This window comes from Apium graveolens, chromosome 5 (genome assembly GCF_009905375.1).
Source record: "Apium graveolens cultivar Ventura chromosome 5, ASM990537v1, whole genome shotgun sequence".
Lineage (NCBI taxonomy): Eukaryota > Viridiplantae > Streptophyta > Magnoliopsida > Apiales > Apiaceae > Apium > Apium graveolens.
The window spans coordinates 248408288-248427952 of NC_133651.1; the positions used below are offsets into that span (position 1 = coordinate 248408288).

General features: G+C 35.4%; 2 protein-coding genes and 1 non-coding gene across 3 annotated transcripts; 1 reads left to right on the plus strand and 2 right to left on the minus strand.

Moving 5' to 3' along the window:
- Window positions 1-6738: 6738 nt before the first annotated feature.
- Window positions 6739-6845, plus strand: LOC141663320 (small nucleolar RNA R71). The gene has a single exon (XR_012551399.1). It is a non-coding gene; the product is annotated as a small nucleolar RNA R71 (small nucleolar RNA).
- Window positions 6846-13533: 6688 nt separating this feature from the next.
- On the minus strand, window positions 13534-15254 carry LOC141660862 (uncharacterized). The gene is made up of 7 exons (XM_074467846.1): window positions 14982-15254; window positions 14548-14822; window positions 14292-14453; window positions 14082-14183; window positions 13920-13986; window positions 13713-13811; window positions 13534-13626 (listed from the first exon to the last, which is right to left on the minus strand). The coding sequence occupies exons 1-7, from the start codon at window positions 15252-15254 to the stop codon at window positions 13534-13536; spliced, it is 1071 nt and encodes a 356-aa protein (XP_074323947.1).
- Window positions 15255-17318: 2064 nt separating this feature from the next.
- LOC141660863 (uncharacterized) lies at window positions 17319-19103 on the minus strand. Its single transcript, XM_074467847.1, has 3 exons — window positions 18592-19103; window positions 18259-18526; window positions 17319-17954 (listed from the first exon to the last, which is right to left on the minus strand). The coding sequence occupies exons 1-3, from the start codon at window positions 19101-19103 to the stop codon at window positions 17319-17321; spliced, it is 1416 nt and encodes a 471-aa protein (XP_074323948.1).
- Window positions 19104-19665: the final 562 nt, after the last annotated feature.

Here is a 19665-nt window from a genome sequence, read left to right on the forward strand (position 1 = left end):
AAAAAGATATAAACATACATGCAAAGTAAATAGCAGAAAAGTTCTGGACTAGATTTAACATTTTCCAGATTCCAAGTAGATGTTCCTCTAGACTGAACATATCTTCAAGTAGTTCCATCTTCATTTGTACAACCACATTTCCTGTTGAGAAGCCCATATCTCTCTTGCTTCTCCCCCTATGAGAATCAACTGATTAAAGAAGATCACCTTCGTTTACCACCTCTCCCGTACAATAGGATCCGCAGATAAAAGCCAATGGTACTCCCCGTTTGAAAACAGCTTCTTGCCTTACTAGAAAATCACCTTGTGTTTACCACCTCTCCCGTACAATAGGATCCGTAGTTACAAACAACAATGGTGTGGTGTAGTGTACATGTAGGATCTTTTTCTTACTCCCTGCTATTTCTCCCCCTTAGTTGAGGAATCCTCCAAACTATTACTTAAGCTTTTATCTCCCCCTTAGTGAAGGAATGTATGCCGTCGTCTGAAGAAGTTCTCATATTTCACTTGGTTGGAAAAGAAATAACAAGTAGTTTCTCTTTCTTCCTCACTGTGAGTGTGTGATTCTGTTTAGTGTACCTCACATGTGTTTCACTCTTCTCTCCACTCGTGTTTACACTCATTCTCACAAGTGTATCACTCTTCTCTCATAGCTCCATAATCCAGCTGTACCTGCAAGGAAAATCACCTTAGCCATCCTTAAGGAGGTCACAGGTGGTGCAATGGGAGTTCACAAATCCCCATCCTTGTTAAACTCGTCAGATGAATCTGAGTCATAATTTACGAGTTACTAGTTTCCCTTTTAGGGTTCCAGATTTGAATTCTGGGAAGGTAAACAATGATCCAAAGAATTTAGCATAAAGATCACAGTTCCCTTCTAATGCCTGTGAAGACATTTCCTTGTGACTCATCAGGTAATATCTGAATCATTGTCAACAAGTTGCCGATCTGCGCCTATGTCAGATCCACTATCCGCAGATGCATTCAGGGGATTTAATCCTGGGGAGGTAGACACTGACCACTGACATATGGCTTTTGGATCAGTATCCTCTCCTAACACCTGTAAAGGCAATTGGTCCACTAACGAACCTTGAACAATCGAATCTGACCTTAAAATGGTCGAAACTCTTGTTTCCGTCAACTCATCCTTTGTGTGTGTAACCTCTCCTTGTGCATCAAGAATTGATTATGTTTGAAGTGGTGACACTACATCGGATACCTTGGCCGACAGGAAAAATTTCAATAGACGCACCCTGTTGAGAGAATGAATCTAGTAACTGTTTTTGTGCCTTTTTAGCCATTACATCTTTTTGAGAAGATGTATGGGGGCTAGAAGTTGTCTCGGTTTAAATACTACTCATCTATGCATGAGACAGAGCTACTGGGTTAACTACAGAACCTTCCTTATGTGGTGCACTAGGCACTATCTCCCTCACGCTCATTCATACTACATTTAGTGGTAAGAGAGTGTTGGTTGGTTCTGTTTTTGTGTTTGTCTTTACAGTCTGGGATAGACGTTGTGGGTTTTCAACCTTATGACTGTCAATGAAAGAAAGTCATTGGAGACTGAACCTGTATCACAGAACATAGAGCAATATAGAGAGATAAAATGATTTACAATAGTGATTTCAAAAGATTTTACATGAAATAAGAAATCACTAATATAGAAAGAAGTTTGATTTTTTTTTTCAATATGAATGAGTTTTTGATAAAACATTGATCACTTAGGGTAAAGTCTAAGTAATTCTCATTCATGTCAAAAACTTACAAATATCTGCAACATAATGTTAACAACATATCATTGACCGATACTTGTCAAGTACTTTAGATACTAATTGTTATGTTACATAACCAATATACCACTGCACATATAAAACAATATGATTGTGCTTAGTGATAAGATAGTTACTAATATGACGACTCTACTTATTCATATAAAATTATAACTTCTGTTAGAGTGCCATACCATGTCCTTGACGATTGCTTGAGCAGTATACTCGTTCATACCAACCTGAAGTGAGATTGTGAAGAAGAGATTGCATAGTCCAATAGATCTGCAAGTGCAAAGTCCATGAACTGTGGTGCACTGACTTCCTCTTTTGACTCACCAATCAGGAGTACACTTGTACACATCTTACTAGAGTACAATTCCAAGTGTAATGTGTAGCAGGTGTCTGATATGTCGTAATATTCTCAAGTCTCGTCACTGGTGCTATATGTTAAATACTGCTTCCTGATAATAACCTAGCACAATATACAAAATAACAATGATAACATTCCCAGCTTGCAAACAGCCATATCCCTCAGATAAACCTTTGCTGTTATCTCCAAAGGTAATCAGGGGGCCAGCTTTCTCAATCCACATTTGATAGCAGGGCTCTATCTCCGGTCATATGTCTTGATGATCCATTGTCAAGAATCCACACTTCCGGTTTCACCTGTTTTAATGCCCTGCAACACAAATGGATTAACCCTTCTTCGGAACCCAAACTTGGTTGGGCCCGGCATACTTGTAGAACTGTCCTTTGTCAGGCAAAACAACATTTTTAATCTTAATGGTCTTAACTTTCTCAATGACTGAACATTTGACCTTGTAAACAGCCTTAACAAATTTCTGTTTAAGCTTAGGCACAGATGTCTCCTTTCTAGCCTTAGAAGGACTAGCAGTCTTAGACCTATCATGTTTCTTGTTATTCACATGCTGACGAGGAGTAGTCTTATCATTAGACACATGCTTACCATTAAAATAAGCATACATCATATTAAAAGCACAAGACATACAATTAGCAACACCACATGCTTTATGAGAGTGATTAATAGCAGGTAATTTATGCATGGTAGACATGGCATTATTGTTATCCAACTCATGTGTGTCTGAGTTAGTCTCAGTTGCTTTCACAACTTTGACTGGAACTTTCGACTCACTTGACTTGGAAACAATCTTCTCATAAGCATGATCCTCAGCACGTATTTCTTCTTGAATAACAGAAGAGGTCGCATCAAATGGTTCAGCAATTGATGCTTTATAGAGGGGTTTATCAACACCCTTAAGCACATGTGGTACTTCCCTCCCTTTAGCACAGACATGAGGAGGGGAGTTTATGCCTAATTCTCCAATAGCAACATTGTAATCATAACCTATTCCAGATGTTTGATTAACAGATTGCTTACTGTAGAACTCTTTAGCCTTCGAACAAGAATTGAAGTAGGCTCTAACCTTAGTCTCAAGACCGGTGATCTTGTCTTTGAGAATAATTTCGAGTTTTCTATAACAGTCAACTCTATTCTCTAGAAAAGATACTTGTTCTTTTAATTTGTCTTGATTAATGTGCACAAGTCTTAATTCATTGACCTCTTTCTCAAGGTCTGTGATCTGTAAACTTAATAGTTCATTATCACGACGTGCACAATCTAAGTTACCTCTTAGATGATAAACCATTTCAGCATCAGAAAGTTTTACCTCTATTCTTGACGATGAAGCTTTTCCATCAATAGCCATAAGAGCAAGATTTCCTTCTTCATCTTCACTATCAGTATCATCCCAGCTTCTTCCCTTTGCCAGATAAGCCCTTTCAGAGTTCTTTCTTACTTGCTTTGACTTCCTACATTCTGTGGCAAAGTGTCCCAACTCATTGCAGTTATAGCATCTAATGGTGCTCCGATCAACCATCCCTATTTTGTACCCACCACTGCTGGTGTTAGAGGATGAAGATCCACCTTTCTGGAATTTGTTGTAGTTGGACTTGTACTTAAGCTTGGGATTCCTCCTGAATCTGACATGGGAGAATCTCTTGACAATTTGGGCCATTGATTCATCTTCCAATTGCTCCAGCTCTTCCAAGGAATAAAAATCATCACTTGATTGATTTGTAGTAGGAGGATCATATTCTTCTACTAACTCATTTTCCTCACCCTTGGAAAACTGTACCATTCTTTCTAACTGTTGAGATTGTTGTTGTTGTTGACCTTCAGCTACAAGTGCATTAGATGTGCTGACCATTCTATCCTTCCCGTAGACTTCCTTCTGTTGAATCTGCTCCAACTCATAAGTTTTTAACACTCCATAGAGCCTATCCAAAGAAATCTCACTCAGATCTCTAGCTTCTCTAATGGCAGTGATTCTATGTTTAAGATGAGCTGGCAGTGTTAAAAGGAACTTTTTGTTGACCTCCCTGATTGAATAATACTTTCCATTGATGTTCAGGTTGTTGATTAACGCATTGTACCTCTCAAACACTTCAGTAATTCCTTCTCCTGGATTTGATTTGAAATGTTCATATTCAGAGGTTAGGATTTCCAACTTGTTCTCCCTAACTTCCTCTGTGCCTTCATTAATTACCTCAATAGTTTCCCACATGTGTTTAGAATTTTTACAGTTCATCACATGTCTGTTCATCAAGGGATCAAGGGAATCAATTAATATTAATTGAAGGCTGGCATCCAAGGAGGCTTCTTCCTTCTCAGCAGGAGTAAAATCTTCGGGTTCTTTTGGATAGGTTCTAGCTTTAGTAGTCACCACACCATCTATTATTACCTCCGGTTCAATAACCATCGGAGTTTTTATATCCTTCTTTAACAAGTTTGAATATTTGGGATTTGCAACTTGTAAAAATAATAGCATCTTCTTCTTCCACATGATATAATTCTCTTTATCAAATTGTGGAATTTTAACGGTTCCAACTTTATGTGAAGTCATTATGAATTTTTGAATAAATAAAAATTCAAGGAGTTGAAAAATCACAAAAGTCTAGGATCTTGATTTGTTCGTTAATCAGAAGGCTCTGATACCAATTGTTAGGTCCCAATGTGTTTGTAGAAGGGGGGGTTGAATACAAACAGTACCAAATAATCGAATAAATGCGGAATAAAAAATGTGAAACAAAATTCAAGTTAAATAAAAATATTATTAAACTTGAAAGGTGTTACAACAACTGTATTGATTACAAGGTATTAATCTCAAATCAATTATCACAAATCTAGAATAAATTCGACATGAACTTTTTCTATTTTTGTAATAATTAGAATCAAATGCTAAACGCGATTTGAGATTAAGTTCTAGGGATTTTGATCCGCTAGATTGTTACACAAGAACAAGATAAATAATTCTAGTGGTTTGGATTTAACATTAACAAACTAGAATTTTGATCTTGATGTAAGCAGAGAAGAAAATAAAATGTTTCGAGGCAGCTGCTTTCTTTTCTTTGTTCTTGAATGTGTTCAGTATGATTGAGATGCTGCTGCTCTGCTTCTTTTTAATCAACAGCCGAATAGAATTGAACTGGCATGACAATCCTATAGCTGGCAAGACTTTCGGTAGGACAATGGATTGAACTAGCAAGACAATCTGATTGGACTACAATGACTTTCGGTATGACTATTAATTGTCATACCGATTGTCATATTAGTTCAAACCAGATTGTCTTACTGAATAAATAACAGATTTTAATCTAATAATAATTCTGATAAGACAATCAACTGAATTAGCATGACTTTCGGTATGACTATTGATTGTCATACCGATTGTCATACTAATACAATCAGTTGTTTTGTTGAATTAATAACAGATTTTAAATCAATTAAAATTCTGAAAAAACTTAATATTAATTCTGAATTAATTAATCAATTAATTCAATTAATCAATAAATTAATCTTTGCAGATATAATTTATTTTCTTAATTAAATTATATGACTTAATTAATTAATAGAGAATTAAAACTAATCTTAAGCAGCAACCATTCTTCTGAAAATCTTCTGATAATCATAGTTAATTATGAATCAATTCCACCACTTCAACGTTGACACTCGATGTACTGTCTGGTTCATGAGTGACTAACTTCCGTGACGTTTCTTCATGTCTTGACTTTGACACTTTGATTTTCTTCAGATTAAATCCTTGTAATTAATTGATACCCTGACGAGATCTCTGTCACTTGATTAAATCCACGATCTTGATTTATATCACTGAGGCATGATCAACTTCTTGAACTTCTTCCAGTGAATTAACTCCTCAAGTCTGTAGATGAACCTTATTTCTGAATCCTTTGACAGATATTACTTTGCGAGATCTCTCTGACGGTAGATCCACTATTTACTTATTACATTCTTATTTGAGTTGAGTTGAATCCTCGAATATACAAATAGGCTATGACATATGACTTACATTAATTTAACTAGTCTCTGTGGGAACGAACTAGAAATAATTCTATATTACTTGCGATCGCGTATACTTGTGTATATTATTAGCGCGTGCTTAGCGACTAATAATAAGGCTGTTGCACCGCATTCTGAGTGTTGCTCCAGCTGAAGTTAGGATGATTGCGGTTGCTCGGATGATAGATGGCTGGAACTGGTTGCTGCGACCTCTGAAAGTTGCTCACGAACTGAGCTAATTCACTAGAAATAGCACACTGCTCCATCTCATGCGCATCAGCACAAAGCTCACAGACATCAGTGATCTGATTAACTCCATATTTAGCCAAATAATCCACCTTCATCATCAAAGCCTTAAGCAGAGCAGCTATAGCAGTAGCTACATCTACCTCCAGAATTCCTGCTACCTTGCCTTGAGTTAGTCTCTGGGAAGGGTTCTGGTATTCATTACCAACCATTAGTTCAATCAAATCATCTGCTTTATCGTAGCTCTTAGCCCATAAGGCTCCACTTGATGCTGCATCAAGCATAGGTCTAGAAGTCGCACCCAAACTATTATAAAAGCAGTTAACGATCATCCAGTCAGGCATCCCATGATGAGGACACTTTATAAGCATCTCCTTATAACGATCCCAAGATTCACACAAAGATTCTCCCGATTGCTGCGCAAATTGAGTAAGAGCATTTTTGATTGCATCAGTGTTCTCCATAGGGAAGAATTTAATGAGAAACTTCTGAGCAAGATCTTCCCACTTGGTGATAGATCCTGGTGGTAGAGAATGCAACCAACACTTAGTTTTATCCCTCAGAAAGAATGGGAAAAGCCTCAACTTAATAGCATCTTCAGAAATATTGTTGAATTCGAAAGTGTCACAGATCTCGATGAAATCTCTAATATGCATATTGGGATCTTCCGTCGGAGAACCCCTAAACTGAACTGAATTATGCATCATCTGAATCGTGCTCGACTTGATTTCAAAGGTGTTAGCCGCGATGGCTGGCCTGAAAATGCTAGACTGAATATCATTGATCTTCGACTTAGAATAGTCCATCAAAACCTTAGGATTCGCTGCTTGATCTCCCATTATGACTAGAGCTTCTTCTTCAACTTTCTATTCAACAAAAGCTTCTTCAACTACTTCCTCCACTTTATCAATTGTTCTCTTACGAGATCGAGAACGCGTTAGCATACATGCTCTCTAGAGTACCTGAAATACAACAAGTACCCAAGTAAGTAACAATATTCGAGTCAGTGAACTTTAACGACCACTGATGACAAGCACATAAACTAAAAATTAACACAGAGTCCCCGGCAGTGACGCCAAAAACTTGTTAGGACGAAAACACGCGCTATTATTCACGCAAGTATACGCGATCGCAAGTAATATAGAATTAGTTCTAGTTCATTCCCACAGAGACTGGTTTAGGTTAATTTCAATTAATGTACTTATACAACAATGGTATGGTTATTATTCAATGCTAAGATGATAACAAGTTGAGATTGTTTATAATTAAGATTAACTAACATGCAATTAAACTAAGAGATTTAAGGTTGATTACTTATATACCACAAACATGGGATTCTAACTTCATTACTACTTCATTTAATAGCCTTTTTGTTCTTAATCTTAGCATGCAATGGTGATGACACCTAATCAGATAACACGAAACTAGTAAATGCCAACTTTTGTTGTACGGATACCCTACTACCAGACATCCACAAAAGAGATAGAAGCTGAATAAATACCAATTATGTTGAGACCCTATATGTGTAATATCTAGGATATAACGTGTAATTATTTTTGCTGATAAATAAATATTAGGTATATTCTTTATTTATCATGTGAATTAATTGTTAGGTGGTATATGTGTATGGATGTTTAAATATGATATAATTTGAGTATTTTAATTTTTATATGTCCAACATAAAATTTAGATAATTATCATATTTTTCTGTTAATTTTTATGTTATTTTATGATTTTATAAAAGATTTATGGATTTTATAAATTATTTTTCCGAGTATTTATAAACTATTTTGTATAATCGGGAACCAATCGACTTCAACCTTTCTTACATTTTTACAACCCGAAACACTTCCGAAAACTCCTTCCTAACCTAATTGCAATATTCAGAGCATTTTCCATATTTTGACTTTTTCAATCCGGCGTACGTTCATCCCCGTGCGGGTCCCGGCGCAATATTTTCGATACAAAATTTATTTCGGTAAATCGATAAAACCCGTATTTTTGAGAAACAGTATTTTTTTATTAAATTAATATAGTATCATCTCGTAGTACGTGTAACCAAAGCGCTGAGACCAAGACCGCAGTACAAAATTTATAGATTTGGATAATTATCCTAAAATCGGTACCGTTTTGGATCTGTTTTCTCAAATAAACATAATACTGTATATCTGGTATGATCCAGCGTGTACCAATATTCCATAAATATAAATAGCCCTTACCGTATTTTATTTTGTACAAAAAATTATTTGCAAGCAATTAATTATATAATTTTACAGAGAAAACTCTAATTTCATAGTAGTTTCTAAGAATCAAACAAACTTTTGGAGGTGTTATCGAACATTGTTTGAAAAACTCGAGTACTCAAAATGAAGGTCTTGATGTGTACTATTAGATTCCAGAACTGGTTTTTGTGCAGAATCAAAGGTTTATTTTCTATATTTTTATTTAATTTCGAATTAATTTGATTTAAATTATGAATTTTTGTTCGAAAGGATGTTTGTATGATTTGATGATTGCATGTTGTAGAGCTTTTCTTCCTGATGATTTTGATATATTATATGACTGATTTGGAGTTGAATAACATGCTCAAATATGTGTTTTAATTTCGAATTTTAAAATTTGGGGTTATAACCCGTATGAATGTTTTCAGTTGAAATTGGTGGTTTCTGTATTAGGGGTTATTAGATTGTTTGGTTGGTATGGAATTGGTGGTGTGAGGATACCGGAATCGTGATCTCCGACGAGGCAAGGGTGTTTTCCGGCGAACCCCTGTATAAATTACAGTTTAATACCTGTAGTTTTAAAAGTGATGAACTTTAGTCCCTGTAGTTTCCAGAAGTTGCAAAAATAGGATTGCTGTTTTAAAAATATTTAAAAATCATATATTCTATTTATTTTAATTATATAAATTCGATTTTAATTAATAAAAATTCTATTTTTTTAATTCTAAAAATTATTTTTAGTTCAAAAATAAATCTGAATTAATTAGTTAATTAATTTTAGTTGATAATTAATTAGTTAATTGGTCAATTAATTCGAAAATTAATTGATTGATTGATTTAATTAATTATTAATTAATTATTTAATTATATTTAATTATTTATTTTGATTTAAAAATTCTAAAAAATAGTTTCAAGCTTTAAAATATTATTTTAAATTATTTTCAAGGCTCGATAATTATTATAAAATAATTTTAAAGCCAGAATCGGGCAATCGAACCATGTTTATTATTCTAAATGATTCAACAACCCGTTTTAATTCCGAAAAATGTTTAAGAATTCATATTAAATATATGAAAAATCAATTTTACATCGAATCATCTTTGAAAAAGTATTTTCATCAAATATCTTACGTGTTATTTATTATATGTGAACTGATTGATGTGTTATATACTTATATATGTATTGTTTGACTGATTTAATCGTAACTTTCAATCCGTAAATTAGATTTGGGTGAAACGAAGGGTAGATAAAAGTTTATATTGAATAGAATCAAGCGAGATGAGTATTAATAGATACTTGTGATATCTGAGCAAAAGAAGCAAGGTGTAGGAAAGGGAAGCAAGTAGTCGAGGAATAAGGAATAGTGATCGAAAGCCAGAGAAGTGTTAAAGAGTTAAGACAAGGCAAGTATTCCAAACCTTCTCAAGATATATTGTGAATAATTGATAATTCTGTTTATATTGCAAGTGCTCTGACGCACTGAACCCTAAACCTTGATTCCAATTATTGATCTTTGACCCGTAAGCCTTATTCTTTCTGAACCATTGATTGTCGAATACCCAGATGCAAACTACATATATACGTTACTACTCCACAAATACATACAAACTAAACACCAATCAATGAACTGAATTTGTTTAACACTCAAGCCTTTATACCGTATACCTTGAAAGATTAATCCATATAACCATAAGACTTTGATTCTTTTATTATCCAATTCTTGTACCAGTTGATTGCCAATCTTTGTAATTGTCATATTGCACCCTTGTGAAGATTGCAAACCATCTTATGCTTGAAACTCAATGTTGTTTATGATTCTGTTTACTGCTTTACATTGTTTATTCTGTTATTATGATAGAATTGGATTGTTTTGTAAAATTTGGACCAGATTCGTGGTCAGACCAGATTGATGGTCAAGTCAAGCCAATGTGTGCCTTGGATCCAGTAATTAGAGCAGAGTTGTGTGCTTTACTCGGGGTTAGTGCGTGACTGATCAGCAGCCTAACCTTGTTTTTTAAAAAATGAAAATTAAATGTACAATTCTAAACCATTGCTTATACATAAACTTGATACCTTAATTCATTTCACTTGATCATTATTTAATCTCAGTATTGTCAAAGTGACTTGCTGAGCTAGTTAGCTCATTTGTGCGATTCTATTTATGTTATTTTTCAGTTAAGAAGTAACCTGTGCGGGTCCCCAATCCAGTGTGCGAGCTAGGATTCCAGTTTGAACGGTATAAGCTAGCTGAAGACTTTTGTGATAATTTAAGTTTGATAGGTTGTAAGAATGTTTAATATTCAGTTGTAAGTTTGAATAGTGGGATTTGGACGTTTGTAATATAAGTGTGTGTGGCTTGTGTGCATACTTTAATCTGTTGCGATCCGTGGATGTTGGTAAGTAGGGTCACTGCATATTATTATTATCTTTATTATTATTATTATTATAAGCAGGTTTATATATATGGTGTGTGTGTTGTGGACCCCAAACCTCTGACCCGGGTTTGGAGGGCGCCACAGGTTTGGTATCAGAGCTACAGGTTATAAGTCATTGACACAAGCCTAGATTGATGGGAATGGGTAGAAGGTTAGGATTGGAAGTAAGTAATAGAAAGATAGAACGTGGAGAGGTTGAGTGCAACTTAATAATAGGTGTTAGTATGATTCGTGAGGTGATTCGAGATTTTTATTCTTGCAATATGATTTTCAGATTGCAGCAATGGCAGATTCCTTTATTCTAGTGCCAACTGATCATTCTGAGCCTTCATTCAGAGGACCATCTTTTGATCCACATCTTGTTCTTCCACCGGTGTTGGCTATAGTACCTCCTGTTGTGACAGAGGTTGTACAACTACGGGCTATTCCACCTCCTGGTATGAGGCCACCTCTCCGAGGACCCCCACCTGCTGGCTCGGATTCTACTGCACATTCAGTTTTGGGTGCACCATTTCAGTCTACTCCATATCATGTTCCTTATTTCCGGTATGAGGCTTTTCTTTTGGAGCTTGAGGCCCTGTTGGCACAGATTCGAGAGCTGCAACATATAGTGAGGACTATAGATGTTGACAGGAGCGTGAGGGAGTTTTGAGAGGAGATTCATGTGACACGGAGGATTCTTGAGGCTAGACTGCATGGAGCTACATGTGAGTATGCAGGCCCTGATGCTCTTATGTGATGGGCCAGAGAAGTGATGGAGGATCTTGAGAGGCTTGGTGGACCAGAGTTTCCCTGGAGCTAGAGACAGAGATGCAGAGACAGAGATGCTGAGCTAGAGTTGTGGTTATTTTATTATGTACATTAGTGTGGTGTGTATAAGTAGACTTTTGGCTTGTATTTATAGACTAGACTTGCCGAGTAGTGTGTAGGCCTGTTGTACCCTTTTGCTTTTACTTTTAAAGCATTTTCATGCTTGTACTACCAAAACTTTGATCTATATATATCAGTAACTTTTCTTTTCCAGCATTGTCATTTACATTACTGCTCCTGTTTTATTTTACTTTATTTATTATACCAGTTATAAACTCTTGTGATACCATATACCTTATCCCCTTAACTGTTTACATTCTGTAAAGAAGCATGCAATTTACTTAGTTCAATTGTTACAACTGTTTTTAAAAGGAGATATTTCTGTTTATAAAAACTTTTCATAAAAAGGATTTGATTTAAAGGATAAATAAGTTATTTGATTTTCTACAGAAAATGCCTCCTAGAAGAAATACCCGTTCTACCAACCAGAATGAAGAAACCAACAACAACAATCAAGACAACAACCACTACTAGAAAAAAGGCCTTAGACATCGGTTGTGGACTGATGTCTTTTAAAAATCAAATCGATGTCTTTGCATGTGATGTTAAATGTAGGGGCCTTTTACATCGGTTGTGAGCCGATGTCTTAAAGCATATTTGACATCAGTTTTAAATTCGTTCTGATGTATTTTTCTTCAAAGTAGTCCTTTACTATGACTTCAATGCTGCAATAATATGAAATTTCTATCAGTTTAAACATATTATGTATAAGAGAAAACAACAAATTAACATCAATCTTCAAATCAAGCCGATGTGTGTTTTATTGTATAACATCAGTCACTATATAGTACCGATGTGCAATATTTATTTTGACATCGGTTCTGTAAGTGAACTGATGTCTTTACTCTATTTTTACATCACTTTATACATTTATATGATATTTATTCTTTGATTTTACATCGGTTTTAAACTAACAAACTGATATGTGTGATTGCTTTTGACATCAATGATTGCTTATGACATTAGTGCCATAGTGGCTTTTATATAAATGAACTGATGTCTTTACTATATTTTTACATCACTTTTTGTATTTATATGATATCTATTCTTTGGTTTTACATCAGTTTGAAACTAACAAACTGATATGTGTGATTGCTTATGACATCAGTGCCATAGTGGCTTTCATATAAAGGGATGTGTTATTTGCTTATTATTAACATCAGTTATTTGGCTTAGTAAAGTGATGTCTATTTTGATTTTTTTTCCATGAATCAGCTGCTTCATTAAAATCCCCAAAAATCAAAATGCCAAACCAAAATCACAAACCAAAATCACAAATCTAAGTTACCAATACCAAATCTAAGTTACCAAATCAAAAATCTATGTCGAAAAACCATACGTACATTAATTTACCAATTGCATCATCATTCAATAATCCAAACCAACTACATAGATAAACCCAACCATATATTAACATCTACATAAGTCATCCCAACACCAAATCATTCAATGTTTCCTCCACGTCAAAATAAACGAAAGTTCAAATACTTAAAGCAAATTGATTGGTGCAACACAAGTCTAGCTAGCTAGAGTCAAAATAAACCAAAGTTCGCCTACTTCAAAGAAAATGATATGTCCAAGATTTCAAGCTGCAGATCATCAGGGCCTTTTCACAAGAAGGACTCAATATAGTCTAACGTCTGAAATCGAACTTCATCAAGCTCATCTCTGGAACAAATTACCTTCCGATTCTTGGCAGCCCACTGAATAATGTAAAACACGACAATTATAATGAATCCAATTACAACTGACATATAAACCAACTATGCATTGAAGTAGAAACAAATACCTTTTTCATAAATGACATTTCGGGGTCCATGACAATCTCTTTCATGTAATACATAACTACATATCCACATTCAGTCCCACCCGGCTGTTTAGGACATCCCTGTTTAACAAAAAAAGATTAGTTACTAAATTAAAGACTGGTCCGAACAAGCAGTAGCGCAAAGTCAGAAGTGCACCGACATGAATGCAGAAAATAAATAAAACTTACCGGAATATATTTGATACTCGGGGCTTTGTTTCCCCTTCCAGCCTGAATGTTGAAAGCAATCACCGCCCTGTCCACTTAGCATTGTTAATAACGTGAACTGATCGATATCAATGCCATAATGAAAAATTGAAGAGAAAATAGTTTAAATATAAACAAAAATACTTTGATACGGCTTTTTCCAACTCTGGAAAAGCACTTGCACGAGGTAAAGGATTTAGTATGAAAATCTCGCCAGCCCATATCACAACCAGTATCCAGTGGCAACTATTTTTATAAAAAAATTAAGAAAATAAAATTACTACCAAAATTATACAAATTATGATTTTGAGCTATATAAACAAATAACCAAGTGAAAATACTTAATATAATTGCCCACTATTATGTGGCATTAAAAAGAGACGATCAGGATTGCCCTCTTTTAAACGATTAACGAAGTTGTTTTCAAAATCGCTGTTCAGGGTAAATGTGGCTCCGGGATCACAAAAAGCAAATGACTCGTGATTGTTATTGCCAATAACCCCCGAATGCAAGTACCTACATTGTAAATAAAAAAATGCAGCAAACAAGAATACGTGAGATATCGTACAAGAATGAAAAGATAAGAATAAGGAAAAATAATAATACTCACGCCATGTATGTACATATTGCTCCTTGGCCAATCATTTTAAACTCGAGCAGGTGGGCAATGTTTTCATGCAATATAAAAATTGTTTTCATAACACCAAACACTTCAGTATCACATGGAATTTGAATCGATTTTCCAGTGGACTTCATGAATGCTGTCGCATGTTTATACAACAAACGAAAGCGCTTTGGAACATTTTTATTGATCTCAATTTTTTCAAACAAGGACTGTACTTTCTGCAACTCATTCACAGGTTGCTTTCCTTTTCTTTTACTTTTCTGCAAATATTAGTAAATATATTCATAAAAAATTTACAGAAAATCTATAGCAAAATTCAAACCGATTCCAATTTAGATTTATTTTTTCTTTAATTTATTTAAAGATTTTTTAGCAACAAATAAAAGAGAACATATCTCGCATATTAATTAGTTACATACCGCAGTTGGGGCATTTGGGAAAATGATCAAGTCCCGTGGCCATGAGACATGGGAGCCAACAGCTTGATCTACTGTCTCAATTTCACCCACTACTGGAGTAGGAATCTTGGCTTGTCCTTGAATTGGCCCATCCACCGACACATGGGCACAACCAGGCTGTATCGGCACGCCATGTACAGACTTGTTCATGTCTTCATCGTCAAATAGCAAGCCAAATGCCACCTTGTTTTCTAAGGTGCCTACTACCAACTCACATTTTCGAGGGCCGTACATACATTTATTTTAAACATATAATTTTGCATTAAACAACTATTGGCTATGGTGGGAATAAAAAAATTAAGTTTAGATGAACTGAAAAACATAAAAGCTACATTCAGTTATTTTACCTTGTTTTCTGGGGGAATAGGTTTCATGGAAATAATATCATCATCAACCAACAATGGTTCCAGCTCCTTTGTAGCCCCTAGATTAGCTTTCTCCAAATTTTTTTTTCACAACTTGCTTTATCTGAAACCATAGGCGATGAAATTTTTGCTGCACTAAGCATGGCCTTTAATTCCGCTATCTTCTCTCGTATCTTCTCCATCTCCTTCCTTGTCTTCTCCAACTCTGCATCCCTTTCTCGATCAAGAGCCAATAATTCTGCTTTGGTTAATCTACATCTTTTCCCATTTGGTAAATTGAAGAAAATTGACGGAGGGACAAATCCTCCAACTCCTCGAACCCTTCCTGAATGTTCAGGAGTTTGCAAGGCCGTCGTCAACACATCATCACTTCCCGAAGGAATGAATTCCCCTTTGCTTTGCAGCTCCAGTAAGGTTTCCTATCACAAAATATAAAAATTAGAATTAAAATTACATGAATAATGTGTGTGTACTATTTCTGAACAAAATACTCACAATTCTTTGTCCGATCTCAACAAGTTTTGGATCAACCTCCTCATCATCTTTTCCCTTACGAGCCTTGTGCCACATTACAGCCCTATCAGGTTCTTCATCGGTAGGCAAATTTCCTTTCTTTTGCTGATAAAAATGAAGAAAATTTAAAAATATGCAGATATAGCTACTCACTTTAAGAAAATTCATAGTTTCATAATTGGCACTTACTTCTTCTTCCATTAATCCAACATAGCCTTTTCTAGACAGGCGGTGAGGATATTTCCGATTACTCACTCGCTCACTTTATTTTTTACTAAATGACTGCAAAAACATTATACATATTATTTACATACAATTTTTCCCAAATATTTTCCACTAAATGACAGCAAAAACATTATACATATTATTCACTAAATATCACTGCATTAAAATAATTACGCCTATACCTTCCATGCTGAGGTATTCCTCGCAGCAACAAATTTCTTCCAAGCCTCCTTACCAACATAAGCATACTGCTTTGGAGGCTTTCGCAATTTCTTTTTTTGTCCAATATTAGGCTTCACAAAGTATTTAGTCAAATTCGCCATAAAATTTCTCCACTTTGCCGCTGCAGACTGTAACAGCCCCTTTTGAAGTTCTTTGGGAACTCTGAATGTTTCCTGAAACCAAATTTTTGAATGAGTACAAGAAAATTAGTCACATATCAATATAATTTTCTTGGACCTGCCTAGTATTCACATATCAATACAATTTATATACCTTAACATCAAGCCATAATTTCTCTTTTCATTCCACTGGTACGCTTGCCCAGTTTGGATAGTCAATCGGAATCATCGTTCTCGCCAACATTCCAGTGTAGGACTGTAGGACCTGCCTAGTATTCCCCATGGGAACTCCACGTGCATTACACCCAACCTTTGCTTTCTTGCCCTGTGCCTTCTTCACCACTACTTTATACATTGCGGAAACACCTCGTGCAGATCCATACCTTTTTTTCGTAGTTTCGGAAGTCGTAACTGTTGCTTGGGTTGCTTCCTCAGAATCCAAATTTTCAGGTTGAGTTTCTATTTCCTGCTCATCTGATACTTTATCTACTACCTCATCTGATACTTTATCTACTACCTCATCTGCCTTGACGCCTTCTTCAAATTGTATTTTACTTTGCTTCTTTTTAGGTGCCATTTATTTCCAACCTGATAATGCAAACATAAAACTATCAGTCATGGAGATTTTAATCTAATTATCGTGCACATACATATATACATAAACAATAAATGACAATATACAAGAAAATTAATTCTAACTTATTGTAACAAATGTAAATAGTGAAGTGCAAATACACAAGAATGGTAAATAAATACCCAGGATTCAAGATAAAAGCATATTCCACTAAATTTGTAACATTACAATAAGATGGTAACATCACAAAATTAAAAAAATACATCACTGAACATATTGGTCACTTCTTAACCCAAGTGCCCTGAATATTTTCTCTAATTTGTGGCTCAACATCATCGCCGACATCACATGTAGGAATTTGTTTGCAGAAAGGGGTATCTCCAATGGTCGTGTCTCCTAATTCATCGTCATTGTACACCTCTTGATAGTCTCGAGTGGTAGAGGCTAATACAACTGACCACTTCGGATCAACTGGATCTTCAATATAATACACTTGTTTTACCTGATCTATAGACACATACTTATCTTTCTTATGGCCTTGTCGACTTAGATCGACAAGTATGAACCTGAGATCATCCACCTTTATGCCCTTGTCATTGTCATCCCAATCACACAAAAATAATGGGGCCTTGAATGCATGATAATCAAGCTCCCATATCTCTAGGATAAAACCGTAAAATGTCATCTCACTCTCTATGGGATTTAAATCCTTGGCACTATACACTTGGACCGTATTAGCCACTAAAGACACATCACTATTCTGAACAACCCTCACATCATCACGCTCCTTTGTAAAGTATCGGACCCCGTCTACTAGATAACCTTCATAAGTCATTACAGAAAATGATGGTTTTCCAGCTATCCATCTTATTGTATCTGAAACACCTCCTGGATTCTCTATAATTTCACTACTGACCTATACATTTTTCACAAACAAATTAAAAATTAATTCATATTTACTACGGGGAGCCAATAAAGTAGGCAGAAAAGGAAAATGTAATGAAACTAAGTTTTTCTAGAAACCGATCTGCAAAAAGCCGATTGTGCTCTCTCAAGAGCCAATGAGTACTTTTCTTTTTCCCTTGGTGGATACTCTGTAGATACTCATTATGCATTCTGACAAAAGTTATATGCTAGTTAAGCAACCACTCACTACAAAAATAATATATTAATTCAACAACCACAAAAATAAAAAATTCTTACAGAATATATGGTTGTACTTCAGGGTTGTTTAGAAGGACATGTAAATGTGCCTCATTTCGCTCTTTTTCATCGATTGATTTCATTGTCACAATAGATAATGGACCGCTTAACTTGTCTGCATCTTTCCGAAGACCGACAATGGTGCCACTTTGCTTGACAAACTCTTGGCAGAATTCTACCGATTCTTCTCCAAGATAACTTTCAGCCATACAACCTTCGGGGTGATAACGATTGTGTACATAACCCTTCAACACCTTATTAAACCTCTCAAATGCGTACATCCATCTACAGAATACCGGCCCACATAACCGTAATTCACGAACTAGGTGGACTATGAGATGTATCATTACGTCAAAAAGGATGCATGGAAGATTTTTTCTAGCTCACATAAAGTTATTATCACATCTGCCTGCAATTTATCTAGCTTCGATACATCCACAATTTTGTTGCACAAAGCATTGAAAAAGAAACACAACCTAATTTTTATGACCCTAAAATTTTTTGGAAGAACAGCGCGAATTGCAATAGGAAGTAACTGTTGGAGCATGATGTGGCAGTCATGGGACTTCATCCCAAACATCTTTAATTCATCTATGGATACGCAGTTTTTGATGTTGGACGCATGTCCATAGGGAAGCTTCATATGCATTAAATATGACAACATCTTCTTCTTTTCTGCCTTTGACAAATTAAAAACCGAAGGAGGTAAATAGGTTTTTTTATTTCCTTTTTGTGGAGCTAGATTAGCCCTAACCCCCATGTCAATCATGTCAAGACGAGAAGCCTCACTATCTTTAGACTTATGTTTCATATTTAATAATGTGCCAATCAAGCTATCACACACGTTCTTCTCTTCGTGCATGACATCGAGACAATGATGAACGTGGTGAAATTTCCAATGTTCTAGCTAAAAAAAAACTGACTTCTTCTTTCATGGACTGTCCACCTTTTTTGACTTTTTGACTTGTTTTCCAAAATGAAATTCAATTTGTTCTTGCAGCGGTAACACCTCTTCTCCCGAAAGCGGTTGACGTGCCTGCCCCAACTCGTGTTGCCCATTAAAAACTGCCTTTTGCTTCCTATATGGATGATTTCTAGGCAGATAACGCCGATGGCCTTGGTAACACATCTTCCTACTATGGCTTATATACTTAGCAACGGTATCATCACCGCATATTGGATAACACAAATAACCTTTATTAACGCAACCGGATAGATTTCCATATGCAGGAAAGTCATTTATTGTCCACATTAAAATTCCTTTTAAAGTAAAATATGATTTAGTATTGGCATCATACACATTCGGTACACCCTCCCATAACTTCTTTAAATCATCAATAAGCGGTTGTAAATAGACGTCAACATCATTACCAGGTTCATGGGGACCGGAAATCAAAACTGTTAACATCATAAACTTCCTCTTC